This window comes from Solea senegalensis, linkage group LG9 (assembly GCF_019176455.1).
Source record: "Solea senegalensis isolate Sse05_10M linkage group LG9, IFAPA_SoseM_1, whole genome shotgun sequence".
Lineage (NCBI taxonomy): Eukaryota > Metazoa > Chordata > Actinopteri > Pleuronectiformes > Soleidae > Solea > Solea senegalensis.
Window position 1 is genome coordinate 19963162 of NC_058029.1, and position 14887 is coordinate 19978048.

Genomic DNA, 14887 nt, shown 5'->3' on the forward strand with positions numbered 1-14887 from the left:
ATAAGATAAAACACACACGTGTCATATATTTATAGTAAAGAAACGCATGAAAAACAATGACAGGTGGTTCCACACTGCCCCCGGCCGGCGGGGCGGAGCACAGCATGGATTTCCCAACACTTCTCGCGTCACTTGTATCCGGCTGCAGTGAGAGGAGGAAAGAAAACACAGCGGACAGCTTGGCTCTGCTAGCCTCAAACGCCATCTTAAGCAGAAGCGGGGCTTTAAACCGACACAAAGCTGGGAAAAGGCCTCTGGGAGAGAAACAACGCTACTCTCACCTGCGTTTTAAGCGCTCGGGTCGCTCTTAGGGACCACCAGTCGTGCCTTTTGGCGTTTACAAAACAAAATTAAGTCGTAAGGAAATCTGCAAGGAACTGGTTACCCTCTAGCTATTTGGCGAGGGGAGGGGTTGGGGGGGTTGTGTTTTTTTCGCAGCCGAAGTTGATTGTTTATGTTATTACATATGGACATGTCCTCAGCGAACCCAGGTAAAGTGCAATGAAAGTCCCAGCGACAGTTAGCCACACTGTTGTACGAGACTGTCATTGGGTTTTGTTTGTTTTTGTCGTGCAGAGTTGAAACGGGACACTTTCTAAACATAGCGTGACAACATCGGCTAAGTTAGCTTAGTAGCAAAGCTAATACCTCAGCGAGGCTTGCTTGTTATTGCACAAGTGCTAGTTTGGTGATATGCTAACGACGGATCGATAACTGTTGTTTTAGTTCGCTTGTCTTATGTTATTTATACACGACATCACGAGAGGATAGATACAGGTTTAGTGACTTCAAATCGGCGTCTGGCTGGTTTATATGCTTCTTTTTGACTATTAATCCACCGACAAGATTGGTATCTCTGAGCTAAATGTAGCTTTGCCGGCAGCTTTATGGCCGTAGCTGTCAATGCTCCACATAATTTACAATCACGATTTAAGAATAGTTGGTGTGTGCCGGATATAACGCGTTTATTCACATATTGCGAAAGTAACCTAGGCCTTTGAGCATGGGCTCCAACGAGATGTTTAGTTTTTACAGTGTCTGTGACACAATAGGAAGTCACCCCTCTTACACTCTTTATCTCTGTGTGATATTTATAGAGTTACCAGACCCAAATCTGGGTATGGGGGCAAGTGGGAACCAGGCAGGTGGTGGAGCTCTTGTGCCAAAGGGGACCAACAAGAGACGAGCTGTGTACGTGTGTGATTCTGTGGCAGAGTTGTGTTGAAATGTCATAAACGCCGTACCTCCCCTTTGATATTGGTCAAATTTGATTGGAGAATATTTGTGTGAAGCTGCTCTTTGTTTTCTGTAATGCAGGTCAGATTTTGATGACGACGATGATGGCAGCAAGATGTTCAGGTACATTTATTCTCAGCTGTGGTGCATTATCAAGTGTTGCTTCTGTTACTGTACTGATTTGGGTTGCTGAAATAACAAGCAATGATTTCTGTGTTTTCTCAGGTGTGACGATGAAAGCAGCGGCTCCAACAATGATAAAGAGCGTTTTGCTAGGTAGGACCATTCATTGGGAGAAGCAGATAAGCATGTGTGAGTGGGGCAGAGGGGTGAAGGGAATAAGAATGTTGGTGCAATTACCCCTATGCTGCTCTCCCTCCTTTCAATTTCTTTACTTTTACTCTTAATTTCTTCCTTTTATGTTGGTCTTTATTTTTTGCCAGTGGTTTAGTGAGCTGGTTTTATTTCCAGGTGTTTGGAGGAAGATCAGAGTTTTGCAGATAAGGAAAAACTAGCCAGGTATGGCCTGTACCACTGTGGAAGGATCCCTCTCCTACTTACCGTATATCTGTAGCGGTATTGAATGCACTGATTAAATTATATTCTTTCCTGCTGGGTACCCAGCACGTTGTTATTATCACAACATTATATGTATATTTTGCAGCTCCTTTTGTCTGTTTTGGTGCCTGTCAGAATGTTTTTGTTTTTTTTTCGCAAAGACAAATGGTTGGCTGATTCAAACCACCACTGATATGTGCCACTAACTGCTGTGCTGTGTGTGTCGTGGCCTTCTTTCACTTTGGTAATCATTTCTTTCCCTTTTGAGCAACTGTCTGGTCTCTATTTTCTCCCCCCTCTCAGGACACCCGATGGGTCCTTCTCTGTCTGCACTTGCTCTCTTTGTCACACTGACTGGACTTGTAAGACCAGGCTCTCTTGCTTTCTCACTGTCAGTTTGAAATTACTGACTACATCCTATTGTTTTGTGCGTCCATTACATCTATTCTCTCATCTCCATCTTTTTTGCCCATTGGCATATGAACATAGCAGGATTAACTCCAAACTTTACTCCATGTCATCCACCTACCTGTTTCCCCCACCTTGATCCTTCCTATCCTCTCTTCCTCCCTCATTTCCTCTCTACAGGGAGAATCACAGTGAAATTGAGAGGCGGAGGAGGAACAAGATGACCGCCTACATTACAGAATTATCAGACATGGTGCCCACTTGCAGCGCTTTAGCACGGAAACCAGACAAACTAACCATCTTACGAATGGCAGTGTCCCATATGAAGTCCCTGAGAGGAAGTGGCAATACCAATGCAGATGGCTCATACAAACCATCCTTTCTCACTGACCAGGTATAAACAACCCAGAAAGGGAAATGTAGAAATTGAGCGGTGGTCATGTATGGCTATTCTGAATTTGTAGAGGGTTATATTTTACACTCTGACTGAAATTTCAAAGTTTATGTGTCTGATCTAAGATCCCTGTTCCGCCATTGTCACTGCATAAGTTTTTTGATGATCTCTATCTACAGGAGCTCAAGCACCTCATCTTGGAGGCAGCTGATGGCTTCCTGTTTGTGGTGTCATGTGAGACTGGCCGTGTTGTTTATGTCTCAGACTCTGTGACACCCGTCCTCAACCACTCACAGTCTGATTGGCTCGGCTCTTCCCTTTATGATCAGCTCCACCCAGATGACACAGAAAAGCTGAGGGAACAGCTGTCCACTGCAGAGAATAACAACACAGGTATAAATCATACACAGCATGTACAGATAGTAGTAGACACATTCAACACTAATTATTGAGTAAATTCACTCCCTCATTTGCCTTAAAAGGGAGAATGTTAGACTTGAAGACAGGAACAGTGAAGAAGGAAAATCAGCAGTCAACAGCAAGAATGACTATGGGAGCGCGTCGATCATTTATCTGCAGAATGAGGTAAACTGCTATTAAAGTTAATCACGCATTTTAATGTTTTTTATTGTTGCGTGTGTGTATGTGTGTCAGAATGTATAGATGTTCATGTTGTTGCCTGCTTGTGTTTACAGGTGTGGCACATGTCCCTGTGGAGCCGTTGTCAATGAACAGACTGAACTTCCTGAGGAATAGAAATAGGTGAACACAGCTTAACCGATTTTCTGTTGAAGATCTTTTTTGAAATTTGGAGACCACAGCACATTAGCATACCACATTGTTGGTTTTCAGTGCATTTTGTGATTTCTGTCTTTACCTCAGGAATGGTTTGGGTACAGCCAAAGACGGAGAGCCCCAGTATGTAGTGGTCCACTGTACAGGATACATCAAGTCTTGGCCCCCTGCAGGTAAAGCCAATCACTTTTAATGGGTTTGCATATATAGCATTTCTGTTACATTTGCTTTATAGTCTATGGCCTTTAAGGGATGAGTTAGACTTTGTTGCCCACTGTGAATATTATTTGTGTATGTTTATGTTATAGGTGTATCACTAACAGATAATGAAACGGACAACACTCAGGGGAGTCGATACTGTCTTGTTGCCATTGGGAGATTACAGGTAAAATTGATCTTGTGCATGTTAATTTTTTGCTCTAAGAAGTTACAATGACAAATCATATTTTTTGAGATTTGTGTAGATACTGAGGAAAGATCTTTGTTTAATGAAATATTTTTTGACCCCCATGTTAAAAATCTAGGATTAAAACCCTCCTCTGGAGAAAGATGATTTTGATCTTTATTTTATTGAAAATGAATAAGGCATTATTTTATGTTCACACTTCAAGGTCTCATGTGCAGTGTTTCTTGATATAGTGAGTTGCTAAATCACAGAGAGTATTTAAACCTCTTGAATAAAAACCAAAAAACTAGTGATGTTTTGTCCCTAATCCTGAAACATATACAATGTGATTGTAAAGGACCTATTTTATTTTTATTCACCCACATTTGGAGCCATTAAATGTAATTTTTTTTGCTCAATATCCTCAGCTGGTCATTATAAACTGCAATGTCCTTTTTCTTTTTCTTCAGGTGACTTGTTGCCCTGGAGACACTGACATGAAAACGATCAGTGTTCCAGTAGAGTTCATCTCACGCCATAATTGCCAGGGCCTGTTCACCTTTGTTGACCACCGCTGCCTGGCCACTGTTGGCTACCAGCCACAGGTAAACACTGTAGCTGGTAAAAATGTTTCACATCCAGACATTTAATTTATCCTAGGCTAATGGTGGTTGTATTATCTGCTGTTTGTGGCAGGATCTATTGGGTAAGCACATTTTGGAGTTTGCCCACCCAGAAGACCAGGGCTTACTGAGAGACAGCTTTCAACAGGTATGACTGTAGGAATGTACACACTTTTTGTTTTTCTTCTTTGTCAAAAATTTGCTTCACTGATGGAGTAATCTGACTCAAATTATAAAACTGTACAGATATGTGTTTGTAATAGCTAATGAAGCCATGGGTCATTAGCCTCAAGCTGAGATGTAGAGGGTGCTTCAGAATTTTGGTAACTACTTCTATTTATGTCCAAAAAACCCTTAAACACCCTTCAGCTGTTACTGACTCAAGACTTCATTTGGGTTAGTGGGGAAAGTATTTCTGCGACATAAATGCTGTCAAATTAGATTTGAGGCTGATCCAAAGAAAATGCTATAAAATGAAATGTGTCCTTTTTTCAAAGCTGAGGAGTTCCCTGATTAATTCACATGTATACTATGAGGAAAGTGCTGTAGAGCCTGTCTTTCTGTCAGTTGTTTATTTTTGTCCTGTTGAATGTGTAACCGGATGTCCCCCAGTATTTCTAATTGCTTGTGTGTACTGAATGTACTGAACAATGGTTGTGTCAACACAGCATTATGAGTGTTTGGCATGTTGTACTTGTGTCCTCAGGTGATGAAGCTAAAGGGCCAAGTTTTGTCAGTGATGTTTCGGTTTCGCGCCAAATCAAGAGAATGGATCTGGATGAGAACCAGCTCCTTCACCTTCCAGAATCCTTATTCAGAGGAGATAGAATATATCATCTGTACCAATGTCAATGTCAAGTGAGTCGCAATCCAAATTTGTTTTCTTTCTTTCTTTTTTTTTTTAAACCAACTTATAACATGATTTATTTGAAGTTTCACTGATGGGGAAAACTCCCTTAGTTTTACCCAAATCCTCAATTCCACTTGCGTTACCAAGATCCCTTTGAATAAACCACAGACTGACAGACACTCTCTCCCTACACCTCTCTTCTGCACCCATATCTCATTGTGGGGCAGTAGAAACTCGACTCAGGACCCCCTTACTCCCATCTCTTCCCCAGGGGGCTTGCTGCCCCCTTCCCTGGGTCAGAGCAGCCCAAGCAGCCCTCCTGTAGTGCTCAGCCCGGGGCAGGTGGCCATCAGGTGAGACCAGGCCTGACCTGACTATTGTTCCCCTGCATGGGACAACGGGGGCTACTTCTTCATGGGAGACTACTGCTGTTTCTAGCAAATTATAGACCCTGTCTTTCCCCCCTTTCCCACCCTGAGGGTTTCTTCTCTACTTAGTAGTTTCCTTTGTTCTCTTGTAGTGTTGGAAAAATAGAACTGTTGTCTAATAAGAAGCATGTTTTGTAGTGAGTAGTAAGGAGGTCGGTTTTTAACAGGTGGTGGAGCATGTCAGGGGTGTACAGTATATATTTATATCACAGGTCTTTTCTCAGCTGAAGCTTTGTCACACTTCCTCTCCTGTCCCCCTTTCTTTTGTTATGTTGCCATGGTGACTGGTGGTGGGTTGATTGCCGTTTTATCAGCAGGTTTTTGGGATTTCTCACTCAACAGTGGCAAAATGAGGCTATTTTAAATCAGCGTCAAATTAACACTCTCTCTCTCTCTCTCTCTCTCTCTCCCTGTCTCTCTCTCTCTCTCTCGCTCTCTCTCTGTCGCCTTCTCTTTTCCAGGCAGTTCCAACAGCAGCAGCAGGCTGAGCTGGATGGAGGTGGGGCTCCAGACAGAATGTATGAGGTAGGACCAATTTCCCTCTCACAGGTCAGGCCACATATGTCTACAGGTGTAAGCCCAGCCTGATTAGGAAAATGCAGATTATCTGTTGTCAAGCACAGAAACAGAGCATGTAACAAACAGCTTTACTGGCTATATTAAAATACTGCGTATGTTGTATGTCGACACAGAGAGCAGGTCAGAAGTAAACAATTGAAAACCAGCGTACACAAGGTAGAGCGTAATGCAAAAACATCACAGATATGCTGAATGTTATAGTTGAATAGAGTCTCACTTTCATTTATTGATAATGCACAAAAACAGGGCAGGATGTAGTATGTAGGATCTCGGATAAGTATTTGCTGTTCAGGAAAACAGAATTGTATGTTGGGAAAGTTCCATTGCCACAACTTCCTTGTGATTGTTTTCTGTTCACAGGAATTAACAGGGGCAAACTTTAGACATTTTACCCAGGGAGTACTCTTTCCAAGGTTTTCAGGTTCACGACTCAAAGTGCCACTGTGATCACAATTTAAAACTCCTGACTTTTTAAACGAGTTTTATTGCATGATGAAACTGGATCACATGTAACACAAACCATAGCTAGTGATTGTTGTTGTTTTTAAACAAGAATTTGATAAAATCTGTCCTAATAAACTTACCAACATCTGAAGTCATAGAACTGTGATTACATTGTCCCTATTGTTAGGAAGAAACAAAGGTATCATTAGTGGAAGAACAGCATTGTTCTTCCTGTAAGGAAGTACATCACAGTAATTCATCTAGTAAACATCAAGTACACAATGGTTAGAGTAAAACGCACCAGTTTACAGCCTTGCAGAATTATTAAATAGTCACAAAATAGAAAAGGTGCGTCTCCAGATAAGTGTCCTGTAAGGATATTTGTGGTGTAAATAAAAGATGTGTCAATATTTTCTCTTTCACAGAGCACAGTAATGTTTTTTTAGACAAACGCTTCTGGAAGGTTGTCCAAGTGTTGCACTTGGTTGCACATGTGGAAAGAGACAGAAAGTGTCGAAACATTAACGATTTACTATTAAAAAAAACTAAGCCTGTTTTTGATTCCGATTTAATTTTTAGTTTATATGTGGCAATAATTGGCTATTTATTTAAATTAGTATATTTTCCCACAAAGGACATTTGTGGGAAAATACATCTCCTGTTTCAATTGGTGTTAGATGAGATTTGTAAGTTATTAGTTTCTGTTCATAAGAACATTTAAAAACAATTGGCTGTTCACTTGTTAGATTGTTTCCTTCCAGACATGTTGGTCTGTTATTTGTGTTTAAGTCACTTACCTTTTTAAAAGTATCCTTTTGATTGCTCACTAATTATTGCGGTGGTCCTCAGATGCCAGTCCAGCCGGTGCAGCCGGTCACTGCTGCGGGTCCTGACCACAGCAAGACACTTGAGAAGCCAGAGCTCTACACGTCCATTTTCCAAGGCCCAGATCAGACCAAGAACATGCCCTCCACCTCTGCTCCTCCAACACAGGGTTACCCTGTGGCCAACAATTTCACTGGTGGTCGGTCCAGTGATGCTTACAGGTACCAAGTCACAATCTGTTTTTATAAAAACAAAAACCTAAACCACTCACATTGCCGCTCTTGCCCATTTTCTTGCTTCCAACACGTCAACTTCAAGAACTGATCAATCAGTGTATATGTTCATTCTGTTGTCCTTGTCTGACCTTTTTCTCAATCTTCTGTTTATTGTCGTATGGAAACATATATAGGCTTTATTGAGCCTCTCTTAGACAATGAATGTCTATTACTAGATCCATTTTAATCTCTTGTACAAACAACATGAGATGACGCAGAAACGAAAGTTTAGCTTGTTATCTTAAGATCTGACTTAATTAGGTTGCCTGTTACCCTGGGATAACGCATTGAAATCCGGAAAGACTGGCTTTATTATCCACTCAAATTTATATCACCAGTCACAGTGACTCCCGGCTGTAGTGTGAACTAATAAACTACGATATAATCTAACCTGCCACCTGGTCATTGAGTTTGCTTGTCAAATCACAGCAGACAGTGGCAGTCTTGTGTGATTTTGGAAAAATTTACCCAGTTTCCCCTCATGTAGAGTTTTGGGAGAAGCAATTTTTCCCACATGTTTAAGTGGGTGCAGATGCTGCTTTTATTATTGTTCCTACAGAATATATATTGATGTATGTACAATATGTTTCCAGTAGCACTTACACTGGCATTCATTTTGGTTTTAGGTTTTTCTGACTATTTCAACACAGTTGCTCAAATGTTTGATAATGGGGTCCGTTTTTATCTTCAACCGAGTAACAGAGATCTCACTCGAATCACTCTTCTCTGCAGGCCAGTCAGTATGGCTCCACAGATGGCACAGCCAGCCCAGTCAGCAGGACAGATGCTGGCTCAGATGTCTCGTCAGAATGGAGCCCCACAGTCAGTTACCCCCTCCAACACTGTCAGCCCCCTCCATGTAGGACCAACAGGAGCATGGCCAGGAACTGCAGTTGGAGTTAGACCACAATTTAATAACCAGGTAAACCGATGTAATGGGTCTTATTTTGCAAGTGTATGTTGACATTTTATATAAGTTTTCATTCACAAATGAAAAAAAATGAATATACTGATGATGCCGTCATATTTCTGTGCTAGACATGAACCCAAGATGCTCTTGAAAGCTGTGCTGGCAGCACATGAATGGGTATGAAAGACGTGTGATAGAAAAGCGCTGCATACGTTGTATGAGTGAATGGACGCAGGACAAATCTGTAGTGTAAAGCAGCATTGAGTGAATAGTGCTATATACTGTAGATACAGACCATTTACCCTTTCTTTCCACCTGAACCAGCAGGTGGCTCCCCAGGCAGCAAAGACCATGTCTCCTCCATTTGTCCCCATGGGATTTGGAGGAGGCTCTTCAAGCTCTTTTGGCCAGATGCCTACAGGTGCTGCTCCCACCACCACCAGCGGTGCAGACTACCCGCAAATGAATGCTCGTGCCAGCCACAACACGAATGGTTATGGTGGGTTGTATGTGTTCATCCATATCCAGATGTGTTATCACATATTATGTATGTACAGCTTCTTACCATTGTGTTCTCTGTTTCAGATGGTTCCCAGTCTGGGGCTCAGTTTCCATCTCGAGCAGCAGAGGCAGTGTGGCCACAGTGGCAAGGCCAGCAACACTCGCAGAGTAATGCAGAGCAGCATCCTCATGCTCAGGGCAACCAGCAAGACATGTTTCCTGTGAGTCACATGAGCTTCCGTTCACTTTAATCTCCCTTTCTCTTGTTACTTAAAATAAATGTCTCTGTTATCTGTTTCAGGATGTGTTGTCTATGTTGGACCAGCCTGCCAACTTCAGCAGCGATGACTTTGAGATTCCGATGTACCCTTCCTTTAATGAGTGATCTGGTCAATACTTCCTATGCTGGTCCATCCTTTTGTCTTCTTCCGTCACTTTTCTTATATTTTGCTCTTCTTTTCTTTCGTTTTCTTCCTGCTCCTGGGAGTAGCACTCTTCCCTTGCTTTGCATGGCTTACACTGCACTGCCATAAGCCAACTAAAGATGGAGGGATTTATCTGACAGTAGATATTTAGGAGAGGAAAATCAAGGATTTGCTACTGACATAAAGGAATTTATTTGAACAATATTCCAGCCATTGTAAGAGCTAGCACTGCCCAAAGCCCAACAGCCCATGTTGTAGATATGTGATATATACATATATAAATATATATAAATTTATAAAAGCGCACAATCACAAAACTGTTTTTGAATAGAGTGCACAATGTCAAACACTCGCGTTCTGACAAACAGGGAGTAAACACACACGCCCAAACAAAGGCCTTTTGTTCTAATGTACTCCTGGTTTTCTCAGGCATTGATGAAGAGTGTATTTAGCTGTTTTATCCTTTAGCATGTAGACTAATCAATCCAATCATTGATTAAAACTCTCAGGAAATTGCAGGGATATACAGCTTTGGTGATTTGAAAAGAACATTTCAGCTGTGGCATGCAAACTACCACTGTCTGTGCTCACCTCACTCGGTTTTAAATCCACCGCATGTCTCTGCACATCAGCACTGCTTTAATGGAGCGCTTTTAACGTGTGTAGATTTTTACTAAGTACATTTATCTTTGTACATTGGTGGCTTCAAATTTTAATAATTTAATTTGTTCTCTCAAGGAACATTTGTTTTTTCTTTATGGAATGATGCTCTTTAATTAAACAGTGTTACAGTGGTTTCATACTGTTGGTCTTGGTGCCCGCTGTATTTCCTTGCTTACATGTACATACATACACTATGCATGTTTGTGCATAGTGTATGTATGTTAAATGGATGCCCACAGTATCACTTTCACCTTTCATAGAATCATAGGGTTTTCTGACTTGTTTCTATTATCCTGCATTAACCTGTACCAGGAATGGGCCTTTTGTATTCCTTTTGTAAAAGAAATATAAAAAAGTAAATCGCATAGCAATAATTAACAAGCAGGAATTGTGTACTTTTAAAGCCATTCTTTATTGTTGTCATAAATGTTGTCCTAAATTAATATTATTTTGAATTGCAGAGATGTGATGGCAATGTTTTTGTTTTAAATGAAATGTTACCCTCTTTTTGTTACTTCAAAACTTTTAATGATCACTTGATCTCCATTGCCCACTTTTGTCTGAGCTGTATCTTATTTGTGGATTGATCAGGGTATTCAGGATTGAAATGGAATAATCACAGCTAAAAAGCAAGACAATCAGTGTCTGAGATTTTCCAAAAGCTGCGTTGTTTTGTCCTCTTTTACTGACAAACATTTGGACTATGACTATATTTTTACCATCGAGATCCAGCCATCTGTGTTTTACAGTCAGATTTTTGTAAATGTGTTCTTTAGAATGTTGTGTGATGCAAGATGACGCTTCTAAATCAGTGTGTGTAATTAGTTATATTTGACCCTTGTGTTACAGAGTTCCATACTTTGTGTGTAACACCTGCACACTTAAATGACAAATTCTGCTATCAAACTATGTAAACCCCTGCTCATAATTGTCCATTTTCTAATCTTAAAAAAGATTTTGGTGACTGTTGTCTTTGTTATTGCTGAAAGCCTTTTTTGGTTGCTCTGTATCCAGGTTTTTTTTCTTTCCAATGATGTGAACTTTAATCGCTCATTAAACACAAATATATAAATATACTGTATATGAACTGTCCAATGAGAGAATGTTTGGTTTTTGTATTAAATTGTTATATTGTCAGAATTGAAGGAGTTGGATTCTCATTTACTGCTCATCAACATACAATGTCATTTTATCCTGACATACATATATTATTCCAGAATTACATTCATTTGAGAAGCTTGGCTGTTTCTACTTGCATCCATTCATGTCTTCACTTGAAATCATTTTATGTTAAGTGGTGAAGAAACAGAAGCCACTGTTGTTGTGATTGGCCTGTATCCGTTTTCTGTCCTCTTTCTGCAAATTGGTTAAAGGCGCAAGAAGAGATCTGTGGGTTTCTTTCTGCTGGGATCAGTTTCCACTGTTGTCCTTGTCTGCTCTCTTTCACAGCCTGGGGGTGAAAAGCAGAGTTAATGATGGCACTGCTCTAAGACATGTTTACTGCCCTTTTTCTTGTGCCACTTGAGTGACATCTTATTGTATCTTGTTGCCGGTATGATTTCAACACATTCACATTCTTTCCAGCATTTTGTCCTGATCATTATTATTTGCATAGCCTCTTTACTCTTAACTGGTGTCAGTGGCATCAGAATACGAGCAATCTGCATTTTTTTGGTCAGGATCGGTTTTCAACCCCTCTTAAGTGGATTGCCACTAAGGCGTCATATCCTCTTTCTCTTCTTCAACCTCTTCTTTTTCCTGCATCTCGACCATCGTGCACTCATTTTTTCCAGGACTATGGTTTCACGACACAATGAAAACCTTTTGCATTTGTGCCTAAATACAAACCATAAAGTGAATTGATTTGGCCACATTGCATTACCACACTGCAAAAACCTGTGTTGGGCTCCATCCTTGTTATGTATCTAAACCTCACACTGACCAGGGATCCAGTGACTCTTGTTAAGGTGTCATCTCCTGTGGAGGCCTCATCTTCTTAAGAACCTAAGAGATGTCTGAGTGTTTTAATTTGAGGAACAGCCTGATCCTCACCATACTAGTTAACTATTTATGCACGATGCAGGTGCCAAATAGGTCTCTGTGTGTCCATCAGTACTTGTTATCTCTTGGAGGAGGACAGGAGGTGTCAGTGCAGCGATTAGAAAAGGAGACATGGACTTGGAGGACTGGGTTATTGAGTTTAGTATGGGACTGTCATGTAGAAACTGCAGAGGTATGACTGATTGTCTGAAACTTCATCAGATCATCTGGAGAGGTCGCACAGATGAGTACACATTGGAATTCTTTTGTTAAGGAAGACAGAAGACACAGTGGCAATCTTTCCTTGGACTTTGTGGATTTGCCAGCATGGACCCTCCAGCCCTCCCTGTGGCCAGACTTGATGTGGACGTGGACCTCGGTTTTGCATTCTTCTTCTTCTTCATTCTCTGCTTTTTCTTGCTGGTGACCATTGTCCGCTGTGCTCAGATGGTGCTGGACCCTTACAGTGCTGTCTCTGTCTCAACATACCAGGAGGAGGAGCAAATGGAAGACTGATGGACACCAGGGACCTTAACTTTATTTTTTTAATCATATTCTTTTTTTAAAAAAGGTCTCTACAAAATAGAGTGCCATCACATCACACCACAGAGATCGCCCACCTCCCTAAATATTTGAGGGGGGTGCTTTTTTGTGCCTGAGTCAGCATGGTGGATTTGAGTTAAACTTTATTAAGTTTCTTGCCAACTTACATTTTGTACAAGAAAAGCTGTCTACAACTTCAAATGATGTAAGTAAAAATAGAAAAGTGAGGCATCCATAGTTTAAGGATAATTGTTGGCATGTGCATCAACTGGATATTGTCTTGCAATTTTGTTTGAAATCTTTGAACAAAATGCAAATGTTTCACTTGAAGTAAAATGGAAAAACTGGACACAGCCTGCTGGTTGACGTGCAACTCCCCTCCCTTCCACAATAATAGAGCGTTAGATGTTTGCATGTTTTCAGCGTTTGAACTACAACACAAAGCAGATGGTCCATTTTTCTCCCCAGAGTTACGTCATGAAATGTTTTGAAGCATTAACGACACATTTGCACGTTATTGTGCAAGAAATGAATTGGAGACATGGACAAACTGCAAACCTGTACAACAAAGACCTAGGACACTCTTCAGCTTGCCCATGTTCTAGTGAAGACATACACATCCTATTGTCTCATGTTGTTATACATTGAGCTCAAGAGTCGCTTCATGAAACGCATGACATTATTTCACAAACCAAGTTAAACCTTAGCTTTAGGTGTTAGCAGGAGAGCAGAGTGAGAGAGCATGGTCAGTTGTTTACAGCAAGTTTCACTCTTCAAGGCATGCAACAAAAAGAAGAATCAAAATGCCATAAACCTCATTTCACATTCTCAGAGGTGTCAGTGTGGAGCTTCTTCCACATAACATGACATTTTAAGACGACGATTATGAAGTGTGTAGTGTGTGCTGGTAATTCATCTGCAGCAACAGAGTAACAAAGATTTTAATTACCAGTGCTCCATCAATCATCTTCCACAGCAATGGCTCTCAGGGTGAAGGAATTAAAATTGTTAGATAACAACAACAACTACAACAACAAAAAGGTAAGATCATTAAACAAGTTAAAGCTGAACACATCATTGAATGAGGCCTTGTACTTTTTGCAGTGCTTGTAGGACACAAAATCATGCTGCTCTTCCCTCTTATAACAACATTTGAGGCATATCTAATTATTCCATGAGAAAGATAATAGTTTATTGTAAAACATGGTGCTATAAGTGTGATATTAATGAATATTGAACATGAGAAGTTAGGAAATCTATATGTTCTATGACTTCCTGTTTCATATGTGAGGAAGATGGCAAACTATTGAAATTTCTTAAATTCTGCCAAATGTAACACCAAGTACATGCTGTGCAACATCTCAAAAGCTCCACATAGGTGTAACGTTGGGGCTGACCAAATATTTGGTCAACTGATTAATTGTGTAGAAGTTAAAGAATGACACCTACAAATGCACCTATACCTGCAAATACAGGAAATACATGTAAAATCCATTCATTCATTCATTCATTCATTCATCTTCTTCCACTTTATCCTCCACATGAGGGTCGCGGGGGGACTGTGCCAATCCCAGCTGACATAGGGTGTAAGGGGGTACACTCTGGACAGGTTGCCAGTCCATCACAGGGCCACATGTAAAATGACCAATACATTCATAATGGCTGACTGATGTCTGTCTCAGTGCATGCTCTATGAGGAACAATTGATAAGATAGATATTTAAAAAATAAATTATAGATAAGAGTTGAATGTACTTTTTTTCAAGGTTCTAAATTTTGGGCAAAGTGTTATGAGTTTATGTACATGTTCAAGTTGTCAACAACAATATAATATTAATATTAATATAACATTTCGGCCCCTAGCATTCATGCTCAGGCCCTAATTATTCCTTCAAAAACAATAAAACAGAATACTGTGAATCTGAGCGTTTTTTTATTTAAACCTGGATAACCCCGCTGGGCGGAACGACAGTGCAACATAACACCGCCTATTTCGAATACACCAT

At 40.6% G+C, this 14887-nt stretch overlaps 2 protein-coding genes across 2 annotated transcripts; both read left to right on the plus strand.

The window, feature by feature from the left end:
• The first annotated feature begins 128 nt into the window (after positions 1–128).
• Positions 129–11439, plus strand: LOC122774721 (aryl hydrocarbon receptor nuclear translocator-like). The gene is given in 22 exon segments (XM_044034200.1): positions 129–491; positions 1098–1191; positions 1318–1359; positions 1462–1512; positions 1708–1755; positions 2383–2596; positions 2776–2989; positions 3079–3181; positions 3292–3304; positions 3306–3358; positions 3479–3564; positions 3700–3776; positions 4247–4381; positions 4473–4547; positions 5106–5257; positions 5477–5602; positions 6139–6202; positions 7550–7746; positions 8533–8722; positions 9038–9209; positions 9296–9432; positions 9513–11439. Coding segments are annotated over 22 exon segments (2364 nt in total). The 5' UTR covers positions 129–454; the 3' UTR covers positions 9597–11439.
• Positions 11440–12666: 1227 nt separating this feature from the next.
• On the plus strand, positions 12667–12855 carry LOC122774699 (cortexin domain-containing 1-like). The gene has a single exon (XM_044034173.1). The coding sequence runs from the start codon at positions 12667–12669 to the stop codon at positions 12853–12855; it is 189 nt and encodes a 62-aa protein (XP_043890108.1).
• The last annotated feature ends 2032 nt before the right edge of the window (positions 12856–14887 follow it).

Coding starts and splice junctions, on each gene's coding strand:
- LOC122774699 (XM_044034173.1), top strand. CDS start 12,667: ATGGACCCTCCAGCCCTCCCTGTGGCCAGACTTGATGTGGACGTGGAC.